The sequence below is a fragment of the Oreochromis aureus genome, linkage group 6 (assembly GCF_013358895.1).
Source record: "Oreochromis aureus strain Israel breed Guangdong linkage group 6, ZZ_aureus, whole genome shotgun sequence".
Taxonomy (NCBI): domain Eukaryota; kingdom Metazoa; phylum Chordata; class Actinopteri; order Cichliformes; family Cichlidae; genus Oreochromis; species Oreochromis aureus.
The window spans coordinates 26,541,890-26,568,057 of record NC_052947.1 but is presented as its reverse complement, the minus strand read 5'-3'; the positions used below and the strand labels follow the sequence as shown (position 1 = coordinate 26,568,057).

At 38.6% G+C, this 26,168-nt stretch overlaps 4 protein-coding genes across 10 annotated transcripts in view; 3 read left to right on the top strand and 1 right to left on the bottom strand.

Moving 5' to 3' along the window:
* Positions 1-4,906, top strand: part of LOC116311070 (zinc finger protein 2-like) — a 17,303-nt gene extending 12,397 nt beyond the window's left edge. Inside the window, exon 4 of the transcript XR_005613445.1 lies at positions 4,690-4,906. The gene's annotated coding sequence lies outside the window, so the exon portion shown is untranslated. The remainder of the gene's footprint in view (positions 1-4,689) is intronic.
* The window catches only part of LOC120440684 (oocyte zinc finger protein XlCOF6.1-like), a 7,623-nt gene extending 2,717 nt beyond the window's left edge, over positions 1-4,906 (top strand). For all 4 annotated transcript variants that reach the window (XM_039613743.1, XM_039613744.1, XM_039613742.1 and 1 more), the window contains 2 exons: positions 1,395-1,452; positions 2,841-4,906. In XM_039613743.1, the coding sequence (XP_039469677.1) occupies positions 1,404-1,452; positions 2,841-3,964 (1,173 nt within the window). In that variant the 5' untranslated portion in view covers positions 1,395-1,403 and the 3' untranslated portion in view covers positions 3,965-4,906. The remainder of the gene's footprint in view (positions 1-1,394; positions 1,453-2,840) is intronic.
* Positions 4,907-9,925: 5,019 nt separating this feature from the next.
* Positions 9,926-11,897, bottom strand: LOC120440642. The gene is made up of 2 exons (XM_039613502.1): positions 11,151-11,897; positions 9,926-10,442 (listed from the first exon to the last, which is right to left on the bottom strand). The coding sequence occupies exons 1-2, from the start codon at positions 11,895-11,897 to the stop codon at positions 10,275-10,277; spliced, it is 915 nt and encodes a 304-aa protein (XP_039469436.1). The 3' UTR covers positions 9,926-10,274.
* Positions 11,898-12,630: 733 nt separating this feature from the next.
* Positions 12,631-25,419, top strand: cfap52 (cilia and flagella associated protein 52). 4 transcript variants are annotated; one of them, XR_005613294.1, is made up of 14 exons: positions 12,631-12,822; positions 13,179-13,378; positions 13,499-13,635; positions 14,501-14,629; positions 14,883-14,982; positions 15,163-15,279; positions 15,544-15,644; positions 15,788-15,958; positions 16,384-16,532; positions 16,734-16,879; positions 18,804-18,955; positions 19,897-19,999; positions 23,043-23,215; positions 23,534-23,605. XR_005613294.1 is itself a non-coding variant. In XM_031735518.2 (14 exons), the coding sequence occupies exons 1-14, from the start codon at positions 12,762-12,764 to the stop codon at positions 25,143-25,145; spliced, it is 1,863 nt and encodes a 620-aa protein (XP_031591378.2). In that variant the 5' UTR covers positions 12,631-12,761; the 3' UTR covers positions 25,146-25,419. The 4 variants fall into 4 exon arrangements, 2 of the variants coding, with proteins under 2 accessions (XP_031591378.2, XP_039469081.1); XR_005613293.1 differs by having other exon boundaries at positions 23,493-23,589; XM_031735518.2 differs by lacking the exons at positions 23,043-23,215; positions 23,534-23,605 and adding exons at positions 24,603-24,717; positions 24,964-25,419.
* Positions 25,420-26,168: the final 749 nt, after the last annotated feature.

Here is a 26,168-nt window from a genome sequence, read left to right as displayed (position 1 = left end):
TTAACCCACTTCAAACATGCTGTTTATCTTCTATTTTACAGAGGTGGTCAGACAAATATATCTTGTAGTTTGGATTTAATTACTGCTGCTGTATGCTTAAAAAGATAAGTGGCTTAGTATTCTTGGTATTAAATTTAGGACATATGAAACATACAATATGTAGAGCCTTGAAAAACACTTGGGAAGAGAATCTTATTGAGGTCTTTAGGCACCGAGACAAAAATGTGCTAAACTGTTCATGATCTGTCAAAAATGAAATACAGTGTGTGGTTGTTAAAAAGATTAATTGAAACGTCACTTTTATAACTCAACAACACTGGGAGAAGAAACTGTTAACCTGTTGCTAATAATCAAATATTTATGTTTGTGGGCTTAAAAGAAAGAGAAAACATTCCACTACTCCATAACAACTTGATACAACCAGTGTGAATGCACGTTGCTTTAACTGTGGTTGCAGATGGACTACAGCAGCAGGAGAGCATGTGGATGCCAGTCCTGTGATCTATAAAAAGCTGCAAAAACGTGACCTGGTCTGATAATATATAATGTAGTTGAGGAATGTTTCCAGCACCAGCATTTGTGCTAGGAGGAATTAGGGCAGTTCTTAATACAATTGGAGTTAAAAATGGTACTAGCAAGGTGTACCTGATAAAGTGTCTGGTGAATGTAGATTTGAGGTAATCTAGCGATAGTATCTGTTTTGCATAGTCTGCTCACCAGGGAGCGCTGATAAGTAGATTTTTTTTTTTTTTGTAGAATTGTAAAATTTCCTCCCGAACTTCCAACCAACTAATCAGTAGTTAGCCACATAAATGGCCTGCATTTGTATAGCGCTTTACTCAGTCCCTTTACTCAGTCACTCAGCGCTTTGGGGTCCTATAAGGACCTATAAGGACCCCAAAGCGCTTTACACTACATTCAGTCATTCACCCATTCACACACACATTCACACACTGGCAATGGCAAGCTACATTGTAGCCACAGCTGCCCTGGGGTGCACTGACACATAAACAAGTAACAGCCAGTTAGTCAGGAAGATCCAATTAAATACAATAAATTGTCTTTTGTCGCAGGCTTACACAGTAGTCTAATTGCTGATGCTTATGTTTTTACAAACTCAAACACCAAATCATTTGGATTTCAAGTGGGATAACTTGACAGCTGCTCATCTGAAATAGCTCTCCATTAAGACTTTTACATTTGTTGTATCAATGCTTATTGTCCACTTCCCACATCAGTTTTGTTTGAATTTTCCTGGATGTGTCTAATGAGTCCTTCTGGTCTCAGACATTAGCTACAGTATGAATTTTTATTGTGGAAGCTGTAATAGTAAATCTACAATATGTGATATTGTGTATTTGTTCCTTAACTGTTTATGGGTTGTACATCAACAGGCTGCAGGAATGGGCCCAGACACCACACCTGTCCCTAAAACAGAATCTGCAGAGGAAAGTATGTATTGGGGGTATTTTGCATGTTTTTTCCCCTTTTTGATCAAAGTTTGTGGAATAAATAAGTTCACTTTTTTAGTTATAAAATCCTGATTCCTTATCTAACTGAAGTTGGTGGCATACAGTGCATGTGGAACAGAACAGAACTAAGCCCCATTGAACATGGATTACATATGCAAGGCTCTAGACTAACTTTTTGCCACGGTTGCACTGGTGCGCCTAACCTTTTTTCTTAGGTGGACCAGCACAAAAGTTAGGTGCACCCAAATTTTTCAACCACATCGCTTAACACCGCAGCTTTACATGTTCACTTAAAAAAAAAAAAAATTGCTGTCCATACAGACAATACTGATTTGTAAATGATTAACTAACAATCTTTTCAACACAAAGTTCTTTATTTGGAGCACATTTCTACAAGAAAGAGAAGTTACCGTATTTTTTGGACCATAAGGCGCACCAGATTATAAGTCCGCATTAAGCAAAACCAAACAGTCAGATTAATCAAACTTTACTCCACTCATTCTTCTTGTTTCCTCCACTTCTGTAATATTAATTCATTGCTGCTGAATTCTCTCGCAGCTGCTCTATTCCCATGTTTTACTGCGTGACTGATAGAGTTTGAAATCAGCTTCGTAAGCATGTCTCTTAACAGGTGCCATTTTGGGGTCCTTATACACACACAATATGGTAATATTATGTGTGTACGTATTACTCCTGATTGCGGTAGCCGTAATGCTCCAACAATCCATCAAGCGGTGCACTTTTATAGCTTGCCAAAGTCATACTAAAACATTTTGACAGATTTTTGAGCGCTGTGTGCCACATAAGATCAGTTCGCGGTTAGTAAGCACAACCAGAATTCATACATAAGGCACACTTTTGAGAAAATGAAGCTATTTTAAGTGCGCCTTATAGTCTGAAAAATACGGTACTGCTTGTACTTAAAGTGCTTCACTAAGCTGAAATTGAAACTTAAAATATCTCAAGCTATACAAAATAAAAATGAAGTCAAAATTAAAAATGCCTCAAAGGTTTCAAACTGAACATCTCAATATCTAAACATCTTACCATGGGCATGGGCATCTGAGAGGTTCGCCCATGATTATCTCTGATTGGTTTAGGTCATGATATGGGCATTCTGTGTGTGTGTTGTTGACCATACAGAGACCTTTTTTTACTTGAACGGCTGGTCACACCGGTGCGACCTCGAATTTCTTTTAGTCGCACCATTGAGAAACTAGGTTGCATTTGCGACCAAATTGATCACATTCTAGAGCCCTGATATGTGTAACATGAGAAAAGTGAATCGTGTTTTGCTAACTGAGATTTGCTAAGTCACCTCAGCCAGTAACATACTCAGATTGTGTTTTTAATGTGATTGCTCCTCAGGTCCAGAAATAGTGGTGGTGAAAATAATCTCAGAATCAGATTCCAGTGATGCTTCAGTGACCGAGCCAGAGAACTCCAAACAGCCACAGAGCAACACATCAGACAAGTGTTACCCTTGCACTGTCTGTGGCAAGGTATTTGACAGACCGTCAAAGCTGGAGAGGCATAAACCTGTACACACGAGGAAGCCCAAGACTCTTCATAACTGTGAGCATTGTAATAAGAGCTTTACACAACAAGAGAAGCTGATCCGACACCAGAATTGCCACAGTAGGACTAACAAGCATCCCTGTCCTGACTGTGGAAAAGTGTTCAATAGACCCTCAAAGTTAGAGAGGCATAAACGCACACACACAAAACAACCCAAGGTACCTCATCAGTGTTCATACTGCATGAAGACGTTCAGCAAACTTAACAAACTCATTCGTCACAAGCGTATGCACACTGGAGAGAAGCCTTTCACCTGTTCGGTCTGCGGTAAGGGATTCTCCGAGTCAGGTCACTGCAAAGCACACGAAAAGACACACGAGGAGCAGCCAGAAAAACCTCACAGTTGTGCGGATTGCGGGATGTGTTTCTTCAAGGCCTCAGAGCTCCGTAGGCACTTGCGCTCCCACACAGGGGAGAAGCCTTTCAAATGCACCTTGTGTGAGAGCTGCTTCTCTCGCTCTGAGGGACTGAAAAGGCACATGAGGAGCCACACAGGGGAAAGACCATACAAATGCATTATCTGTGGCAAGCAGTTTTATTCTCGCCAGGATTTGAATATTCACGGATTGACCCACACAGGGGAGAAGCCACATCTTTGCCCTGTGTGTGGTAAAGGCTTTTCACAGCTGGGCAACATGAAAGAGCATGAACAAAATGTTCATATTAAGTCAGAAAAATATATTTGTAATGAATGTGGAGCAACGTTCACACGATACAAGTCACTGACAAAGCATCGGCGGACACATACTGGAGAAAGACCCTATTTGTGCCTCACCTGCGGCCGCAGGTTTTCATGGAGCCATTCCCTTAGCAGACACCGGAGGTCACATGCACACAGACAGATGGCTGGGGACACATCCAAAGAAATACTAAGTTTTGAAGGACCTTCAGAGAATCCCGAGAGTGTAACGTAAAAGTCGAGTACTTTTTAAAAGCACTTTTCCTCTTCATTTAGTTTTGCTGAAAAGAAAGAGAGAGAAGCTCATTTCTGTTCTATTGACAAGTTATTTAAAGTTCTTGTGATGATTCACCTCTCTGCTTGCATTGCTGCCTGTCCACTAAAATTCTTTTTAAAATTCTCAGTTAGGACAGGTCACCAGGTCAGTGCTAGAAGATGTGTTTGCTGAAGTCTGTATTAATTGGAATACAGCAGCAGTTAAAATCCTGGATGTGCCTAGAATATGTACTGTTTGATCTCACAGCTCAGTGTAGGTCTGCTCTGTTCACTGTTATGACATGTGGTGTGGCTATAGTTTAAGAATATTTCATAGTACTTTACCAAAGGACAAGATAATAGAGTTGCCCTGCCAAATGGCTGGAAAGTTTCTCTGGACCTACAGTTATATCAGTACAATATCTTGTATGGTGCAGTACAAACCATGATGTAGCTAAGCATTGCTTCTTTCTGCAGTTTATAAAACAAAGTGTACTTTCTTTTAAAAGTAATTGTTCCCTAATTTGCCATCATAATAAGTGTCAAATATGCAGATTTTGCATTTACAGCCAATTACAGTATTTTTTTTCAGTAGGTAAATCTTTACAAAATGGTTATGCTCTGCTAAATTAGAGTAAAAAAGAAAAATGAAACTGCAGTATTGTCCTCTGGGCAGGACCTGCAGTGATGTCACAGTGGCCAGAGGTACTCCACTCTTGAGTGCAGTAGCATTTTTCAGCTCATACAAGTTGTGAAAAAAATTAAATGAACAAAGAACATTGTACTTTTTAAGTTTTTATATCAGTATAATTTTATATTCGATGTACAACATATATATGATGTAGTTGTGTAATCCAATGATTTTATCTTATTCATGCATGATAGCTTACATTCAATAAAGACACATTGTGATGTACTGTGATTAACTCTGTAGTAATTTCAGTCAATGGGCGCTCAATGTTTTTTTTTTTTACTGATAATCAGTAAATGTGCTGAAATGTATTTTTATTTGTTCTATTATGTCCCAGATTCTTCTGTGACATGTTGTTTATTTGTGAAATGAGAGATTTTTAAGTTTTTTGTACAATGCCAGTATAGGTCACAGATTAATTTATCATCTTTATCCATAGTGCAAATACAGTAAAATGTAGCCTACAAATGCAGTAGCATGGATTTTCCAGTGTAATTTTCCAATTATATTTAACCTCCTAAGACCCAAACTCTTTCATGGCATGCATATTTAATTTTTCTTTGGTATTTGGGTTGATTGGTACGGAGCCCCTCTGATGACATGGTCAAAAAAATAAATAAATTGTGGCCACGAAATACTATTTCGAGGCCACGAAATAGGTATAACGTGCCCACGAAATACTTATTTGTGGCCACGAATCACTTGATGATATATATATATATATCATCCCAGGGCACATTCACTAGAACCTGCGTCAGCCATGGAGTCCTTGCTGTTGCTGATGTCCTAAGGTGAGTGTATTATATTTTTTATTTATTTTATATTGTTATCCCGCATTTCGGCAGTTATTTATTCAGACCTATCTTTGTTACTATGTTCTAAATGGTATCTGCTGACGTTTCAAACGTTGTATCCTCATGTTGTTACTACACGTTTTGTTGTGCTAATATGTAGCCGTAAACTCATTTTTAACTGTAGGACGTGCGGCGGCCCCGCAGCACACTTTCAAAGTAGAGCAAGGCTGAAGGCTACTAATAAACGAGGTATGTTCAACATAAAACCTGAGTTCTCTATGTCATGAAGGTGTCTCTCTTTTGCCCTGGCCACATCACCATGCTAGCTGGTGCAATTAATCTGGTCTGGACAATAATAACAGTTTTAGATGGAAAGCATCTTAAAATTGCCTCTTTTTTTCGCTGAACATCTCCTTTGAAAGTAGCATCATGTGAGTCACACTTGTTAAGGTAATACATGCTAAATGAGCCGTAGCTTTCAATGCATCACCGGATGAACCCTTGCAGTTACAGTAGCTCAGTTCGGGTATCACGTTGCCAAGGGAACTAATAAAGCATACAGTGATCGGAATGATTTTGTATTGATGCAGGTTGTCATTGCTCATACTGAACAACTTAAACTCCAAGTAGACAATCGCTCCATTCCTCATTACCATAGATAATATCTAAGTAATAAAACAATCATTATCAAATTCTGATTTGCCATAAAGTGATTTTATAGGTAGGCTATCATGTTTAAATCTGCTACATAAAATTTATAACTGAGTGTAAAAATACTAATTTCATTTTCATGTGGTTTAGAGGTCAGCTATGGATACTCGGCTGCGAGAATTTTTAACAGAGCGCAAAGTTGAAGAAGATGTGATCAAGAAACTTGAAGATGAGAATGTAAGCCACTGCAGCTGTTGCTGTGTGTGTGTGTCTGTGTGTTTGTTTTTGAACGGAGAGCCGCAATCCACAATTTACTATGCACATTCTAAATTTTTTTTTATTGTATTTCATATTTTTGTTTAATCAATGACATGATATGTTTAAAGAGTAATTTAAAAAGTAATTCTTGTTCATCTTATGTTGGACAAATGTGTACCACATTACCAAAAGTATCTGTTATCAAAAGTAGATAGCAAAAACAACTCTAAAATATGCAGTTGTATGTATTCATTGTTTTTTAATATTGACAATTTTATTAATTTGTTGTTTATATTTTTCAGATTGATGAAACTGTCATTCCCTTAATGACAGACAGTGACCTGGCAAAGTACATCCCCAAAGTTGGCGATAGAGTCTCCACTGTGGCCTTCTGCAGACAAGCAACACTGTCAGGGACGTCACCATCCAGGAAAGAATCTATACTCTCAAGGCTACGACAAAGACTGACAGGAGCTGAGGGAATGCCTCCTAAAAAGAGATTGTCTCAGTGGGCAGAAAATACAAATGCAAATCGAACAGTGAGACGAATTGAGCTTGGCTGGATGGATTTTGATGAAGAGAAGGGTGGGTTCAAACAGGTGAAGTCTGTAAGTGGTGGTGGAACAAGGCATTTATCTGTAGATAAAAATGAAACAGTGTCAAATATCAAACTTATGGCTGAAAATCTTTTTTTCCCCAATGGCATCTCAAAAAAAACAAAAGTCTTTCACACTATTCAACTCATATTGAGAGCTCACAGATGCATGTGGATGCTTCCAGTACAGTTGATGAGTTGTATAAGCAAAGTAAGGTCAAAATTCTGCGACTTTATCTGTGTACCAGAAAGAAAACACAACAGCAGCCCCAAGACGTAGAGGCCGATCATGCAATAACCCAGCCCTCTGTGGTAGATCTCACTGACAATGAACGTAATCAGGCCGCTGATGATCTGTTGGTGGAAAACATAAATTCAGAACCATCAAACCACTTTGTAATTAATGATGGAGCTTCCATAAGTGGATATTTGGAACTGAATGACACATTACCATGGGATGGTCTGCCAATTGTAGGTGAAAGTGAAGATTCTGATGCAGTTGTTATTATTAGTGGGGATAACAGGGTGGATATTAGTGTGGTTGAACTAAACCCTGAAACACCGTTTACAGAAAAAGAGTCTGATCCACCTCATCACACATCATCTCTCTCACCGTGGCTGACAGGAGAGGCCAATATTCCTGACCAAGCACCCCCTGAACCACGATCTTGTCCTGTGATACTGACTGTTAGAAGAGGTCATTGTCTTACTGATTTGATCAGTGCCTTTAAGGACTCAAACATTATTTCATCTGAGGTCAATATCAAAATGTTGTTACCAAATGGAGAGCTTGAACAGGGGGAAGGAAGTGGTGTTTTGCGGGACTGCCTGACAGAATTTTGGATGGATTTCTATGACAGCTGCACATTGGGAGTTGAGGTGAAAGTCCCATTCATCCGGCATGACTTTCAGTGAAGAATGGCAGGCTATAGCTAGAGTGTTTGTTGTAGGGTGGAAACAAGCTGGTTACTTCCCAGTGAAGCTTGCAATACCCTTTCTGGAGGAGATATTGTACGGCTCGACAACCAGTAGTTTAAAAGATTCCTTTCTTTTGTACGTCTCACAAGAAGAGCGATCTGTTCTCCTGAAGGCTTTGGATGACTTCGATTCAGTGGATACAGATGAATTGCTGGAAGTACTTGATGCACATGAGTGCAAGCAGGTCCCTACCAAGGACACACTGCTCCCTGTTTTGGCACAGATAGGACACAAAGTACTTATTCAGGCCCCAATGTTTGTAATCAAGTGCTGGCGTCCCGTTGTGGGTTCTGTAGCTGGTTTACTCCCACCAGAAGGACTGCATCATTTCATTGCAGAAAAAAAGCCAACTGTAAAAACAGTGAAGGAGCTTCTAATCTTTCCAGAGGAGATGACAGCTGCCCAGTCAACAGTTTCTCGTTACCTGAAAAGGTACATTGGAGAAATTGATTTCAATTATCTTCAGCTTTTCCTGCGGTTCTGTACAGGATCCAATCTGTTGGATAAAGCCATACTAATTGAGTTCATAGAAACTACAGATTTCCTCCGCAGACCACAATCCCACACATGTGGATGTGTACTAAAGCTGCCCCTTGGTTATCACAGCTATCCAGACTTTCGCAGTGAATTTAACAGCATTCTCGCAAGCTCTATGTGGGTGATGGATGTGGTGTAGGTCAGTGTTACCCAACCTTGGTCCTCAAGGCACTCTGCCCTACACGTTTTAGGTTTTCCACCCTAACAGTTCATAGAAACACGGGTGTAGTTAACAGTAACATGAAGGAATGATTGTGAATGTTCAATAGACTGGGTGGTTAAGTTCTCTTAACAGTGTAGCCCGTTGTGCCTTTTTCATGTGCAACCTTTTTTCATCTGGTCAGTATGTGCTTTCTTAGTTTCTCCCCCCAATTAAAATAGTAAGCTAAAGGGAATGTTCAGGTTTTTTGAAGTGGAGTTACCTGTAGTAGACAGCACTTAGCACTCTGACTTTGCAGAAGCAGCAGTGAGTGTTGGGGACAAAATAAGGCAACAAATTGCTTGATGAATGAGAAAAATACATATACATATTTAAATAATATTTTCAGTGCTTCACCTGGTGGGAATCCGTACACTAAACGTAGAAGTGCATCTGTTCCTGCTGCACACATTGTTACTGTGTTTTTGGCTAGTGCCAAAATCAATTACTAATTTTAACATTCTAATACTTTTTTACTACAGGAAGAGAAACAAATATTTCCAATATAGCATACAGTAACAGTTCTACAAGCTGGAAGATTGCTGAGTGCTGTCTACTGTATATGAAAAGATAAGTACAACACCATTAAAAATACCATATTCCAACTGATTAAGCATGTTCTATATTAAAGTATTTCAGACGTTTGCAGAAATCTTAATAGAAACAAGAATGTGAACCTTTATATTCCTAATGGGTTTAGAAGAAAAGTTGTCAATTACAGAGACTGATTGTAAAGAGGTTTGTATAACATTTTAGAAATAACTGTTATTTTATCCTGTTATTATATGCAAAATACAACCTGTTTTTGAGTATGGTGTATTTTGAAAGACACCAGTAAACCATTCTCATTTGTACAAAACATTGTCCTCTCTGTTACATTCTATACATCTTTAAACATGAACATGTCTAATGACACCCCTGAAAGTTATTTAACTATTCATTCTTTAATGTCATACACGTGCTGTGATTTTTAAGAAAAGAAGTCGTTCTTTATCAAACATGGGATTGCTTTAATCTATTCCACAATAACAAAATTATAGGCTCAAGAAACATTTGGAGCATTGGTGACACAACTATGATTCTACACTTTAGCCTACTTGGTCTTCTTGTCTAATTGATCACAACATTAGATATATTGCCAGTCTATGTGGTTGTTATCCAAGGTGCTCTTGTTTTTGTTAGAAATGAACACATTTTGCTACCAAAAAATATTATGAACAACTTTTGATGCTTTAACAGTGTGATAAGTTTAACTCAATCCCAAAAGGATTTATTTTTTTCTAACCTGTATCATATTTTAGTTTAATACTCCACGCTTTGTAGCTACCAAGAGCAAGCAACAGTCCATGATGAGTTCATTTACTGACATGGATAACAGGAAAATTATGTTATACAGTCTTTTCTGATAATTTTGATACAAAGACAAGATAAATACACACTGGAGAAAAATAATTACTTAATAATAAGTACATTAAGCTGTAGGAATACGTACTAAAGTACAAAATGTACTACATTTGTATGTTTGTGTCCATTTAAGTAGCCTCAAATAACTGTGAACGAACTGTATCCCTGAGATGAAAATATAAATCAAGGGCCTGGGACATCTTCTTCTGTCAGTGGAACGAGACAGTCTTCTGCACCCCAAAGGTGAGGGGCCATGTGCATGACATCAGGTATCCCACAGGGCACGTTGTTATTCTTTGAGGGCCTTATACAGTGAGCATTCCAAACACTCCGGATGTCATTCAATACCTCCTGATGAAGAAACAAGAATTAGGTCAGAGCTGTAATGCAAGGCCTTTTTAAAATGTCATTATGGCATAAAATAAGTGTAGTGCATCCTTAAATGAATTGTAAAGCAGCAATGTTTGGATGCAGTTTAATGAAAACCAAAGGAAGAGGGAGTGATGGCAAAAAAAGAAAAGAAAGAACCACACCAGGCAAACCACTGAGTTGTGGGATCTGGGCTTTATACTAATACTAATACTAATCTTGGGGTGGATGCGCAAAGCTTTTCAACTTTATGCGCATAATACAGGTGACAAAATCAATATTTTTCAATCACATGAGGGGATCCAATATCATCTCAGACCTGAATGTACCAATGATAGAGCGCTGAAGAGTTACTGATGCGTGAAGCCTCTGACTGCTTTTAACAGACTGGCAGTGACAGATCGGTAGCTGCAGCATAACTGCTGTTGTGCTGACTTCTGATCAGTTCAATTGGCGAAGTGTTCCCTGATTTCAAAACTTTGGCTGGGTTGATGCTTCAGCCTCCATTACGCACATACAGAGCGCAGTTGACCAACTTCCACAACGTTAGGAATACATTGCATTTACAGTTCGATAAAGGTAACGTCGTTTTAACAATGTAAACGGTAATTTTGTTACCCTTTCTGCTAAAACAGCGTAATTTAATGTAATTAATTACCACCACTGGTTATCATAATATGGGCCATTTACCTGAATGATTGGCATGAAGCAGAACTGTGACAGAGCTTTGTCAATGAAATCCCCAAAGAAGAATCCTTCGTCCTTCAGTTCTCCTAGAAGCGTGATCCATGTCTCGACTCCTTCTTTTCTCATCACTCCCCACCAGCTCTCAATTCTCTGGTTTGCGGTACTTGCTCCTGTGACGTAGCTTCTGTCTCCTGCTCTATCATCCCCGTCATTTCTCCGTAAATAACGCTGGAGGTCTCTGACCAACACGTTCTCAGTGCCCATGTCAGTTCGTACGAGCCTGGGGAACCCCCCACGACTCTCCACTGCTTCCACAAAGTAACCTCCGATAACCTTTGGGTCACTGTTAGTGTGTGCGGCCCGCAGCCAAATGATGTTGCGTGAGAAACCGTCGATGCATCCATTAATACATATCCCATACGGCTTCAGTTTGTCATAAGAGTCTATGTGCCACACAAAGTTAGGCCCCTGAGCAAAATATTGCCTCCTTCTGAGACGTCTGGTCTGGCGAACCTGGGAACCTACTGGGTCCAGTAAAGAGATGAGGATCCTGACGTCTTCTTTCCTGATCGCAATGCCGTGTTGTTTGCACTTTGTAAACATCCACCGATAACCGTGATCCTTCCCAGGCCCTTGCAGTTGGTTTACAATAAAATCTATCCCTGCGTCCAGGTCGTACTTACGTCTGTAAAGCGACTTGGCTCTCAATATCCGATTTAAATGTCTCTCCGTAATGATGGTTCCTTGCATTGCCAGGCTTTTCAAAATGCATTTGTAGCTCATTCCCAGCCTAAAATAAAACTCAATCATACTGTCTCTGTCCATAGTGTATAGGTTTAGCCTACTCTTATGGTTGTGTCTCTACGCAGCTGTCCAGGAATTGTATCAATATGATGTGCCCACGTTATCTATTTCGTGGCCACAAATGCGTTATTCGTTGCCACGTTATACCCAATTCGTGGCCACAAATTAGCATTTCGTGCGCACGTTATACGTATTTCGTGGCCTCGAAATAGTATTTCGTGGCCACAAATACGTATTTCGTGGGCACGTTATACCTATTTCGTGGCCTCGAAATAGTATTTCGTGGCCACAATTTATTTATTTTTTGGACCATGTCATCAGAGGGGCTCCGTAGATTGGGACCTAAAGAATGTAAAAACAAAGAATTACCAGATTTTTTTAAACTAATTTTGGTTTTTGAGAAAAATGAGATCCACATACGAGGACCTTCGTTTCACATTTTGATAGAACAGTGGCAGTATAATGTCGTCATAAGTGGATATCAGGCCCTTGTAGAGAAAAATTAAGTATTTTGGTCTAGACGTCCGAAAATGTGATGTCCACATATGTGGACGCCAGGTCCTAGGAGGTTAATTGTTTTTGTGTGCGCTTGTTTCCAATGTGAAATTTCCGATATCCCATGAATGCAGCAGAGAAACGTCATTCAGCTGCCCGAGCCTCATTGATGTTGCTAGGCGACCGTTTGTTTGGTGTGAACTACTTGACCTGCCTGAGGAAAAATAGTTACCGCTAGTTAAACAAAATTTGAATTTACTGGTTGAAATACTTCTACAATTTTTTTCGGGTCAATAAAATACAGTTAGTTTGATAATGGATCTTGAAACAGAAAGTATACCTCGGCTTGAACTGGAGGCTGTTATTGGCTTTAACGGTAAGTCCCCCCCCCCGTAAACTTAAATTAACTTTCTGACACGACAGCTGAAACGTCTGGAGTAACACGCTAAGTACTGTACACAGTGTTAGAATTTTTTAATATTAAAAACATTGCATTGGGAGGTCTTTAACAGTAGGAAAGCTGTAAAACTTATGAAATGACAGTTAAAAGTCCAAAATTAATGTTCACCTTGTTCCAGGGCTGTCTAGCGGGCTGAGTTCTCGTCCCCTTGTGTGATCTAGACTGTACCTTTGTTGTTAAGATTACATGTTGAACTTACATGCGTAGCCATCAAGATAGAGTGCACATTCCCGTTATTGTAATCCCAATTGTACTCTGCTTTATTTCACCAGGACATGTTTCTTCTGGCCTAAGAGTCCACCCAGACAACGAACACATGATCTACCCTCTTGGATGCACAATCGTTTTGAAGAGAATTAAAGATGGCAAACAGGAGTTCTTACATGGCCATACAAACAATGTAACCTGTATTTCGGTGTCAAAAAGTGGACTGTATATTGCCTCTGGACAGGTCAACTTTATGGGCTTTAAGGTAATCTTAGTCAGGATACTTTGAATGTTTTTGTAACTATCTGGCAAATCTGCCATCAGTTATTGGGTTAAATAATTTTGATGAATAAATTACAATATTTTACTTAATATGTTGTCCTAGGCTACAATAATAATCTGGGACTATGCGACACGAACAATCTATACAGAGCTGGTGCTCCACAAGGCAAAAGTAGAGGCACTGGCCTTTTCTCCTAATGACAAGTACCTGGTGTCCCTTGGGGGTCAAGATGATGGCAGGTAAACATTATGGCTGACTGATGCAGCTGGGTGCAAGTTCAGATAATAAGATTGCAGAATGGAAGTACACATTGCCTTGCACAGTAATTGTCTAATTGCCAACATAGCACACTATATTTCATTGAGCAATGATCATGCCACATTTGTTTTACTGTTTGACAAGCCAGGCACAAGCCTCTTATAGAACACAGGAAGTTGTACAGTCAGAATACATCCAGGCTAGTAAGGTACTGGAAAGGAAAGCAAAAGTCCTTTGCTGTGACTTCCTAATAAACCAGAATAACCTAAGCTGGGATAGTCTTTAAATTTAAAGCTGCTTGTAATAAGATTGCACATGTCTCAGCTCTTCCCCTTATTTGTGTTTTATAAAGCAGGAAACAACAAATGACAAACACCCTGCATTTGTTGAGGGGACGTATTGAACTTGTGAAGTAGACTCCATTTGGATAGTTAGCTTTCAGTGACTGAAGCTCATACATTGTAGATCCGCTAAGACTTAGCAGACACAGTGGCACATTTTTTTTTTTTTTTTTATTAAATATGATCTAAGAATCATGATTTAAAGACAGTCCAGTATGAGGTCAAACTTTGCGTTTTTGTGAAGTCTGTTTTATTATATATACTGGTTTGTTGTTCCTGGTTTAATAAATTTCATGTGTCTTGGGTGAGAATTAGCTAACTGTCTACACTAGTACATTTACTGAAATGTGTGTTGACCTGCGTAGTCCATGAATACACATGGAATACACTTTAATTATCTTTATCTGCACAAAAAGGGGTACATCCATTTCTAGATGGCCTATCTAATGTACTGTACTAATGATGTTTTGCTTGACTTTATGAGGTCTTTTCTGTTTGTCTACAGTATAGTTGTGTGGAATATTGAGACTAAGCAAGCTATTTGTGGGAGCCCAGCTTCAGCGCAGAGTGCTGGTCACTCCCTCATTTTGCAATACTCAAACACAAATGACAACATCTTTGTGTCAGCAGGGAGGTGAGTGAATGGTGTCTACTGTTTTTTCTTTTCTTTTCTTTTTTTTTTTACAAGCTGAACGTTAGATTTTTAATTTGTAATTGTGAGGTTATCAGTGAATTAGATTTTATTAAACCTGCTTATAAAATGACAAGACATCTGCCAATTGCTATTTTTCTGCATACCTAGCTTCACAATGTGGGTTTTCACGCTCCCTATTTCAATCTTGTTATTGCATAAAAGTGATTTAATATAACTGGTCTTCTTTGGACAGTGGAACATTGCGAGTTTGGGAACTGGACCTCCCCAACAGAAAGATCAGGCCCACAGAGTGTCAGACGGGCAAGCTCAAGAGGACTGTGAAATGCTTAGAGGTATGAAGCCATATGCAAACCATCTGTAGGCAAAAACAAAACAAATCAATAAAACACTAATAGTATGGCTGCAGAAGGTGCATAAGGATAATAATAGTGAAACTCAACTTTTTTAATCTTCCAAACTTACAGCACACCAGATATAGTGAAATAATGTGGTTGTGCAATATTGCTGTACAGATTTCAGAGGATGATCAGTTCATTTTCTGCGGCACCATGAGTGGAGACATAATGAAAGTTAACCTGGAGACAAAGCTCCTGAATGACTGCGGTCCGGCTAAATCAAAATACAGCATGGTAAGTCATCACTGTAGAGGTCATTCATTGCATTCCTAATTGGGTGCTCTGAATTCAGTCATTCAGCCACTCCTTACTCATGCTCTGTGCTTAATAGGAATCCTTGTGGAACGAAAAGCCATGGTTCATGTCACATAGTTAAAGATTTCTTAAGTTATGAGATGCTGTCAAAGATCTAGGACTTTAAAAAGTGGTATATTCAAATGTGCATAATTGTTTTAGAACAGTGTAATAAAAATCATAGTTTCATCCATTTCTTTGCAGGGTGTCAATGTCATAAAGATACTGAAGTCTGGGGACCTACTTGTAGGCTGTGGATCTGGCACTGTTACTTTGTGTTCTGGGACTAACTTCAAAACTCTTAAGTGAGTTCTATGACTGAAATATTTCACTATAATATATCCATGGTGTGCAAAATTGTTACCTTTTTATTTTCTATATTTTCAGCATTCAAATGCTTTAGTTTATTTTTGCATTTTTGTACTTTTTTCCCTTTACCTCACATCAGGAAAGTCGATCTGGAAAAGGCAGTGACCTCCATTGCTATATTAGGAGATGGAAAGGAGTTTTTTGTTGGCACAGAGGCTGCTCAGATGTACCGCTTCAGTTATGAGAATTTCAAAGTGGAACTCATATCCACCAGCCATAATGATGCTGTCAAGGACATAGCCATCTTGTTGTAAGTGTCAGAGAAGAGAATTCAAATAGTGTTCTGCAGTAAAAACACAAATGCCCTGATAAAGAGAACTGATCAGAAAACAGTCAGTTTTTTTCTCCTTCACCGTGCCCTTCAGAAACACACATTTTCTCTTGTACACAGAAATGCAAGAAAATAAACATTATGTTATGTATCAAATGCAGCAAAGCAAAACCACAATGCTTAAACTGTGCTGAAATTGTTTCTGATTCATTGCTTTATTTACCTGTTGTACTCACTAGAGGGTGACATATACATGCCACATGTCTACATATTTTGAGGAAATGCTATTGGTTTTATGTACGTGTCTAAGACCTGAGTAAAATATTGCTTTCAATTAATTATTTACATAACAACCCATACCACGCAACTATAATTCTCTATTTCTCTTCACATTTCTCCACTAGTGGAACATCTGAACTATTTGCAACCTGCTCACATGAAGATATCAGAGTGTGGTACACAGGCAAGCCTAAAGAGCTGTTGCGCATCACTATACCCAATGTGACCTGCAATTCGGTGGACTTCATGTCTAATGGACAAAGCATCATCAGTGGTAGGAATTAGAGAGCGATTTCTGTAACAATTAATTTTCTGTTTTGAAATATGCTTTGAATAGGTGATAACAAGCCATCTCAATTACAGTAGCGCAGAAATCTGAAATATAAGTAAAGTTTCTTTTCACTTGCTGAAAAGTTCTGTTTCTTGTACAGAATCAGAATCAGATTAATCTCCCCAAACTGTCATTGTCTTCTAGCATGGAATGATGGTAAGATTCGTCTGTTTGGACCAGAAAGTGGAAAACTCATGCTCATCATTCACAATGCACACACAATGGGTGCCACGGCCATTGCTGGCACGAGGGATTGCAAAAGGATTGTCAGTGGAGGGGGAGAAGGACAGGTCAGTGGAAATAATATCAATGAACCTATCATTTGTTCAGTATTATATATATTATTGTTTATAATATATTATAGTATTAAAGTCTTGAGTCGCTCCTCATTTCTTGACTTTATGCTTCTAAGGAGCCAAATGTTCTTATAAGTTTTAAAAAAGTTCAGCAATATTTCTACAGACATTCTTTTAGAAGAATGTTTTTAGTTTTTACATTGTCTCATGAATCATTAAAGCATAAAAAGGCACTTAAATCGTGGAATAAACCGGTGTTGTGTTTACATATAACACAGATCTTAGCAAAAATCCAGTTTTATATTGTTACTAGCAGCCTGTCACAAAAACACATAATATGATCCTTTTTCTTTTGTTGAATCAACACACATTCCAAAGATAACAGTTTGTCAGGCATAAAACTGTATTTTTGCACCAACAAGGTGATTCTAAAAAAGCTATTAGCTATAAACATAGCATATCTGTTCATTGTGTCCTTAAAAATTTGAGGAAACTGAACAAGTAGACAGAAGTGGTAGGCATGAAAACTATCTATAGTAGATGTAGTCATGTCCTTATGAAATAGGAAAAATCCAGCAAAGAACTGACACAGGACCCGAGAGATACATTTTACATTTTACCCCTTAGCTGATTCATCTGCTGTTCCCCTAAGCCTCATCAGAACTAGTCTCAATGGAAGGGTAACGGTCAAAAATCCATTCTCAAGGATGGCAATAGCTAAAAAAAACAACGAGGTATGCCAAATTATGCTGGTCTTATCGAGTTTTAAATCAAAATTAGATTTTTTTTTTTGTTTCAAATCCTAAAAAATATCAACAGTAATATGTACGTGTCAAAACTGAGGGAATTATAAATGCAAAAAAGTATGATCAGATTTTGATAGACCATGCATTACTGACTGAAAAGTGTCAGCAAGAGCTTCATTTTTCAACATGGCAATGATTCCGAAGATACTACAGTCATACTACCTGGATAGAAAAACACACTGTGAAACATTGTCAGTCATGGATAGGCTTCCTCAGAGCCAGGAACCCAACAACAATGTGAGTTAACATGAACGGAATGGAGAGAATGGAGCAAAAGGCAGCCGACATCCAAATAAGAGCTTGGAATGTCCTTGAAGAAGCCTGGAGAACTATTCCTGAAGACTACGAAGAAATTACAAGGAAGCTTGCCTACGAGAGTTCAGGCGGTATTAAAGAATAAGGTCCCAAATACAGACTTTCAAGCTTGTCAGAATAATACAAACTCTGTTTTGTCCCTTTATGTTTGCATGTTTCAGTAAATCACTTCACCGATTTTCCATTTTCCTAGCAAAATTTTAAAAAATCTTGGGCAGCTTGAGACTTTGGCACAATTTCTCACAGGATATCATCAACAAGAATTATGAAATGGACATGAAATGGCTATCCTGCTTGATAATTGCGCTTGAGTTGTAGTCCATATCTTGCCATAACTATTTTCAGACTTTCCCACAACATTTTTTCGTTATTGTTTTGGGAATGCCTACTGAACATGACAAAACTGATTTAAAGAGAAGAATGTTTGCATCTCATGTCTAGTCATATAATTAGAATTGCTAATTTTTCTCCAAGACAAGCAGCTGTGAGTTATTCCAGTGCTTAGTGCAAATATTGGAGGATTTTATGCATGCTTTATATTCATTATACAGACACACCATACTAGACTGTGCTGTGCACCCTTCAAATACACATTCAGCATTTAAATTTGGGGTTTATCTCTATAGCATGCAATATCATTGAAAACTGACATGATTTCAAAAGAACAGAAGACGTACTGTTGAAGATGTCTTTAATGAAAATTGATTGTTGTATCCATAGCATAGCATATTTGTATGTTTATAAATAAAGTTAAATATAGTTTTCCTAATGAATGAGTTTGGGTTTAACTATCATAGGTGTGTGTTTGGGAGCTGAAGCCACATAGCTATCGGTTGCTGGAGGCCATGAAAAAGCACAAAGCTGCTGTCACTTGTCTCAAAATCAAGAGTGACGACACAGAGTGTGTCTCTGCAAGCTCTGATGGTACCTGCATCATCTGGGACATAGTGTGAGTAGCCTATCTGCAAACCATAACCCACACATTGTGTCCATGTAACATCTTTAAAGTGTTTAACATTGTAATATTAGTGTATGAAATATTATTTATGTATGAAATGTTGTGTTTAGTAGTACAACAAAATGCCAAAAATCACTGCAGAGCCACTTCACTAAGTCAAAATTGTAATAATTATTTCTCAGTTTCATCAAAGAAAAATGCTGAGAGCAAGTGAAGTGAAAATAAAGTAGTTAGGGAAATTACTGAATGAGCTAATCACATTATTCTGTGAAAAGTAATGTACATATTTGGTAATAATACGTATAGCCACCAGAGACAAAGTGAGAGGAAAGAAGAGCACCGTCTTCAGGTCTGACTTGTCTTAAGAGAGAAATGGTGAAGTGGATTTGTGGCTCATACAGTGAGATAAAAAAGAAATCCAGTTCTTTATAAGCGAGCTTAAAATCCTTTAATCTGTGAGCTTCTTCTGGGAGTACAATAAGCTGTTGAAAACTGACTATGGTCATTTTTTTCATTGTCTGTCCTCTTCATGAACGAGTCTGTGGATTAAAGGCTTCTAGGCAGTACTCATCACAATTATCATGGATTCTCTTTTTAGTATGAATACTAACAAGTTATTTAAATGGATTAGTAGAAAAGTCTAGATTAATTTAGACTGACACCCTGTCTGACTAGAATCAATTGATTCTATGCACAAGAGAAAATATGTGCACTTCAGAACATTTGTATATATATAGATTGTTTTGTGATTTATGCTTTTTTTTGTTTAAAATTTGAACAGGGTTTGTTCACACTAAACAGCCTGGTCATGGTGTGAAGACACCTCCACCTCATATGAGTTATTTTTTGCCAAGCCTTTTGCAACACCTGTCCAACTCATCTTCCTTCCCGTTATTTCTTGTCTTTTGTCTCTTTTGCATAATCTTTTAAAGGCGATTCGTAGTTCGTCAAATGATGATCGCCAACACACTGTTCCGGACCATGTGCTACCATCCAGAGGAATTTCAGATTCTCACCAGTGGCACTGACAGAAAGGTGTGTTTTTGGATTAAGAATCTTTTTTTTCTTGTTGCTAAGTGCATTTCTGTATTTTTATTGGCATTCTAGCAGGCAGTAATTTAAACACAAATTTTTCACTTGATTTATCTTTAAGCCAGTTTTTTATGGTGGCCTCAGAGGTATTTATTGTCAGAATTTGTTAATGATCATTTTGCTAAAACTTCTTTAGTTGCTTAATTCTGACAAAAAAATGTTTTAGTGTAGCTGCCCTGTAGTCAGAACCAAGAAAATGTGGTTTACGAGTTTGTTTTCACACAAAAAGATGGATAAAAAATTGTTTATGCCCAAAATGCTGACCATAATTAATTTGATTGCATGTAGGATTTACAGTGTACAGAAGAACAATACAAAAAAATACATTTAATGGAATCTGTTCAATTGAAAATGACAATTTAATGAAGTCTCATCAAATGAAATTTACTTCATTGTTATACATTCAGTTTATACCAAGTATATGTCCTTTAATGATTATTTATTTAAATAAGTAAACCTTTGATTAAAAAAAATCCCCTCGAGCTTGAGGGTCCTGCGCAGTCTCTTAGCTGTTCCTAGGACTGCACTCTTCTGGACAGAGATCTCCGATGTTGTTCCTGGGATCTAGCGCTCCGATTACCACTGGGACCACTGTTACCTTCACCCTCCACATCTTCTTGAGCTTTTCTCTGAGCCCTTTGTACTTCTCCAGTTTCTTGTGTTCCTTCTTCCTGATGTTGCTGTCATTCAGTATTGCTACGTCTATCACTACGACTGACTTCCTCTGCTTGTCCACCACTACTATGTGGGGTTGGTTAGCCACCACCATTTTGTCCAACTGTATCTGGAAGTCCCATGGGATCTTAGCTCGGTCATTCTCGACCATCGTACGGGGTGTCTCCCATTATGCCCTTGAGACTTCCGGTCTATACTCAGCACATACTGTTTCATACTGGTTCTGTATACTATGCCGGCCACTTGGCTATGGCGTTCCATGTATGATGTATGTATGATGCACACCATTCTTGGTATAGATCAGCTGGTTAGTCTCTGTAACAGTCACGGTAGGTATTGTCCATGGTGCTACATTAGCATCATCAGTAGATCTTACTTCACTTAGTCTTAGTACCCGGCTATGGGGGATCCAGGTTTCAAGCTTTGGCGTGATCGTGTTGACAGGTTTTCTGGGAGAAAATGTGAGTGATGTTTGACAGGTAGAACATGTGATGTGTTAGCATTGACAGCTTTGATCTGTACAGTTTAGAAGAGATGGTTCCAGTTCATTAAATTCATTTATTTTCTTTGCTTCAAGAGCTGTTGGAAGCTCCTCTGGAGTTTAGTCTTGTTTGCTCCTCTTTTAGCATTTCAGAGTGTGGGTTCCAGTTGGTGCTGGTGATGATAAAAGTCATTGTCTGTCTTTTGGCATTTTGTCTTCCCCAGTTGGGCTCAGAGCAAACTTATGGCTGCACTGACTCACTACACCATGCAGTGGTACAAATCAGTATTGCTCCACAGTTTGGCTTCTTTTCTGAAAATTAATTGAATAATTCAGAGCCAATTCCAAATATCCAGTGCCCAGAGATCACACTGTAACACCATTGTTTCTTCATAATCTGTTGATAACACAGCTGTAAACTGTTGCAATTCATAGTGAGTCTATAATAACTACTTTTTTTTTTAACCTTAAAGTACTTTTTGTTGTTTGCTGTAGTCCATGTACTCCATATATTTTCCCTCAGACTTAATACTTAGCTGTCTAGCTTAAAGGAGAAAAAAGTAATCATTATAATGATTAAAAAAACCAGGATGCACATAGACTGGCACTAAACAGTCACAGTGTAGAGTCCTCATTATGTTGTTATGGTTATTGAAATCTCCACTTAATGAGAATGACAGAAAAATCTGCAGCTTTACTAAGATCAGCAAAGAGTAGCACACCGAAAGCTTGCACAATCATACACATGTGCATTTCTGCAGATTAGCTTGAACGCTTCTAATTTGTTTCTTAGCTCAGTATACAGTAATTAAGCCATTGTGCTGGCTGCTAGTCACTGGTGCAAAAACACACCCTTTGACTCCACTATTTTTTTTTTTTATAATCTTGATTAACCAAGCACTTCTTATTTACATAAGCTTGGACCTTTACTGTGGCAGAATGAAACCCTTTTTTTCCTTGATTGTGCAATTTATCCACACCCCTTGAACCCGGCTACACACTGGACCCATATTGCTGCCGTCCCCGCATGCTGAGAGGTGAGGACAAGTTGTGCTGATTAACACAGCGCGGTGGGTGTGCTGAGCGAGCAGAGAGAAAGTGGGAAGGAGGCATTCAAAGAGAGCGAGAAAGAGGAGAGATAGAAGGGAGCGCTGTGGTGTTCGTGCCTTCCTGCGGATGTGCCTATGCCACCCAAGTGCCAGCCAGATCCACCATCTGCTCATCCCAGGACACAGGCACTCTGTCTGGTTCAACAAACAGCAATGCTCTCTCTCTCCTCTCTCTCCTCTCTGTACTCCAAGCCTTCTTCACCTCCCAGCATGACTCTCTGAGTAAATTCACAGGATGCAAACCAGCATGTGAGAAAAAATGTGAAAAGAAAGAGAGTGGCCAGGAGGGGGGAAGATGATGGTGTAGGGTCAGGGAGCAGTTGTATTAATGAGATGCTTTGTGATCAGGATGTTGCTGGCAATGATAATGATGCGTTTGTTTTTTGGTGTAGTAAGTATATGATGCTTACTTTGTCTTTTCAAGGTAAGGATATGGGATTATAGCTGAAACCAGTTGGACTACATTATTTCTGCTAAAAGGGAGGCATAGCCTTGATAGCTGGTAATTAATTACTAGCTCAAAATAACCTTAGGTAACTGTGAATATTTTCTGTAAGCTAAAGCTTCTAACCTTCTGTGTAGCCCAGGCAACTATACACTGCTTATAACCTGAGATTTGTCCTTATAAGTGGAGCAGTCCTAAGAGTATGTTTTTCAGACCTGCTCTCACTTACTGCACGTAATTAATTTCCTTGTTGCCCATGTCATGGCTGTGGGCCAGTTTCCCAGACCGAGGCTGAGGGATCGCAGATGGGCCAAGACAACTCACACAGGTGGAAGCCTCTAATAAGCTGCTGAAATGAGATGAGAAAGGTGGAAGGGGTCGTGACTGTGGCGGCGAGGAAGGGCTGGAAAACGATCTGAGAGAGAAGAAGAGAGAGGAACATTGTTACAGTAACTTTTATCATGGCTATGCGAATAATAAAGTATATAATTTCACCACTAACTTTTTCTTATTAATCATAGAGTAATGATAAAAAAATTTTAAGGCGCTGATTTTTTTTCTCACTAAATACGTTATCGATTAATGCAGGCCTTAGCTGAGAAGTGAGCATTGGTTTGTTCAGATTTAAGCCTTACATTCTGATTTGGTTGCATTAGGAAGTTTTGGTTTCTATTTCAAATTAAATTGTTTCCACCCTGCGGTGGTGTCTGTGTTTTTCTAAATTAGATTTTGAAGTGTTATTTTGAGGAGATATAAATACGAGCAAGACGTTCCATCTGAACAGGACATGCTGAAGCAAAGGAGTACGGTAGACTCGAACAGCACCCACAGAATCAATACTTCAGCTTGTAAGGGGAACTTATTTCTTTGAAAGTCACTCTGCATTTCTGAAACTAGAAAAAAGTTTGGGTTTTTTTTGTTGCTGTTGTTGTTTTTTTTACCTTTTTCATTCCATGTAAGCACAATATTCAATGTGTGAAAGATTACATATCCCTTATTATTTGCCTTCCTATTAGGCATAATGGGCAAAAAATGAAATTCTGTTCTCATAAGCATCGAGCTCTGTGTGAGCAGCCTTGTTTAACATGACCTTTACAAATAGCTAATTGTGGTAACTCCATCTCCTTCTCTCAACTCCTTATTGACTTTGAAATGCAGTGTGTTTAGCATCAGTGTTTTGAGTGCTTTACTGCTTTCCAAACAGCTTCTTGACTTTTAAAATCACATAGGGTGAACTGTTAAATCTTCTACTAGAAACTCATTCATGACTGAGCCTAATTTTAATGATCAAGTCCATCTGGGCTTTCATTTACTCCACCCGAGAAGTAATCAGGTCGGTCATATAAATAACAAGAAAGGATTGTTCTCGCTCTGTGGTTTTGTGATGCTTCTGCCACCTGGGCTATAAATAACTTCAACTAACAATCGCCTTTTGTGAGACTTGATACTCTGACGGCTGTTAAGCCCTAGAGATGTTCAGAACTCATTTAGATATATGATAGAATCAAACCAGCTCATTTTCATATAGAGTTAAAATGAGAAAGCAGTGAAGGTGAGAGTCTGAGGTCACCTATTGCGTACTACTACCAAAATAGGAAATGGTAAAGTGTATACTGTATATAATGTTGAATAAAAATAGCACAAAAGCACAGAGATGTTTTCACTTGATCTCATTAGTAGCAGTCTGCATAGCAAGCCCATCAATCGAAAGGCTGTGTATGCTTTATCAGTCAGACTCCTTTTTCTCCTTGTTAGATATGATTCTGTCCCACAGTAAATGTGTAACCTTCATCTCCACTTAGGCTTTCTGTGCATTGTGTACATTTTGGCCCTCAGGTTGCCTACTGGGACGTGTTTGAGGGTAAATCTGCTCTCAGAGAACTTGAGGCCTCGCAGTCTGGTGCCATCAATGGCATGCATATCTCACAGGATGGCAAATACTTTGTGACAGGTATAGCACATTACTCATTTGCACTTCTTCTTCTATGAATTCTCTTTGCTACTCATATATAGATAGCCATTTTATATTTGTCTCTGCTGCATTGCCCATTATGCTCCTGTTTAGATCAAAACCTAATTGAATATTTTATGCAAATATAGTTTTCATGTGTTTTATATAAAGAACGGTATTGCACAATAATTAGCGATATCTCCCTAGAGCTTCTGGTTTCTTATGTTGTTCACCTTTTCATACCAGGTGGAGATGATAAGCTGGTGAAGGTGTGGGACTACATGTTAGGTGCAGTAACCCACGTAGGGGTAGCTCACGGTGGCAGTATTACCAGCGTGAAAATCTGCTCCAACAGCCGCAACTTAGTCAGTACAAGTGCAGATGGAGCCATTCTTCGCTGGAAGTTCCCTCACCCTCTTTCCTCTTAACTGGAATTTTGGACACGGAAAGAAACAAACTTTTAGCCATCCAGACATTCTTCTTTAATTTTTCTAAAAATGTACAAAATGTTATTATTATATTGTTATAGCAATATGGATTTAAATTCTTACCAAAATAAATACATGTAACCTCATGAAGCAACAGTTGCTGTATAAGATGTTTTTGCTCACTGATGCATAGTAATGAAGTGTTGTTTTGCATGGTTTTGTTGATTTGTCCATCAATTTAAAAAAAGGTGCATTAAAACAATAATAAATCCTTTCTCTTTTTTTTCTTTATTGAAATTCTATTAAAAATCAAAATCTTTATTTTTACAAAAGTATTCAGAGCCTTTGCAGTGACAGTCATCCTGTTTGATTTTTTTAGCCTTGAGATGTGTAGAATGTAATAGCCACACATCAGTGGTTAATCACTGTTAAGCTACATGTCCTGGTGTAAACGCCAGGACATAGAGAGTTAAACATAGAGAGTTCACAATGTTATTGCGAACAGGGCAAGAGGATGAATCAGTTTCTAAATGTGGCTTCAATGTCTGTGAAATACAAAAAGTAAAATACACAAAACATCTGAGTGGTAGAGTTTACCAAAATGAGTTATTGAACAAGAAGTTCAACAAGAAGCCTTGGTCAAGAATGTGACTGTCACCTACCAGAAGGATGACCTTTTGTAGGTGAATTCAATTCAATTCAATTTTATTTATATAGCGCCAAATCACAATAACAATCGCCTCAAGGCGCTTAAATAGGTCTTTACGGTAGAGGTGTTATCCAGAAGCCAGTCGGCTGGTTATTACCATCACTAGAGTGAAGCATGGGGATGGCAGCATCATGGTACTGGGGTGTCCCTCAGGGAGACTGGTCAGGTCTTAAAGAAAACCAGCTTTGACCTGAAAATGGGTGACAGATAACCTTTCAGCACCATAGTGAACTGAAGCATAGAGAAAAGGAAATGCTACAGTGGATCAGCTGCAGCTAAACCCTAAACCACTGTTTAAATCTAAGATGTAAAGA

What these genes read in the sequence shown, in the direction of transcription:
- LOC120440642 (XM_039613502.1), bottom strand. Translation starts at nt 11,897, where the DNA reads ATGCAAGGAACCATCATTACGGAGAGACATTTAAATCGGATATTGAGA. An exon ending in GCTTCATGCCAATCATTCAG is followed by an intron (nt 10,443 to 11,150) that starts GTAAATGGCCCA and finishes TTTCTTCATCAG; the next exon opens with GAGGTATTGAATGACATCCG.
- cfap52 (XM_031735518.2), top strand. Translation starts at nt 12,762, where the DNA reads ATGGATCTTGAAACAGAAAGTATACCTCGGCTTGAACTGGAGGCTGTT. An exon ending in ATCTTTGTGTCAGCAGGGAG is followed by an intron (nt 14,630 to 14,882) that starts GTGAGTGAATGG and finishes TTCTTTGGACAG; the next exon opens with TGGAACATTGCGAGTTTGGG. An exon ending in TGGCAAATACTTTGTGACAG is followed by an intron (nt 24,718 to 24,963) that starts GTATAGCACATT and finishes TTTTCATACCAG; the next exon opens with GTGGAGATGATAAGCTGGTG.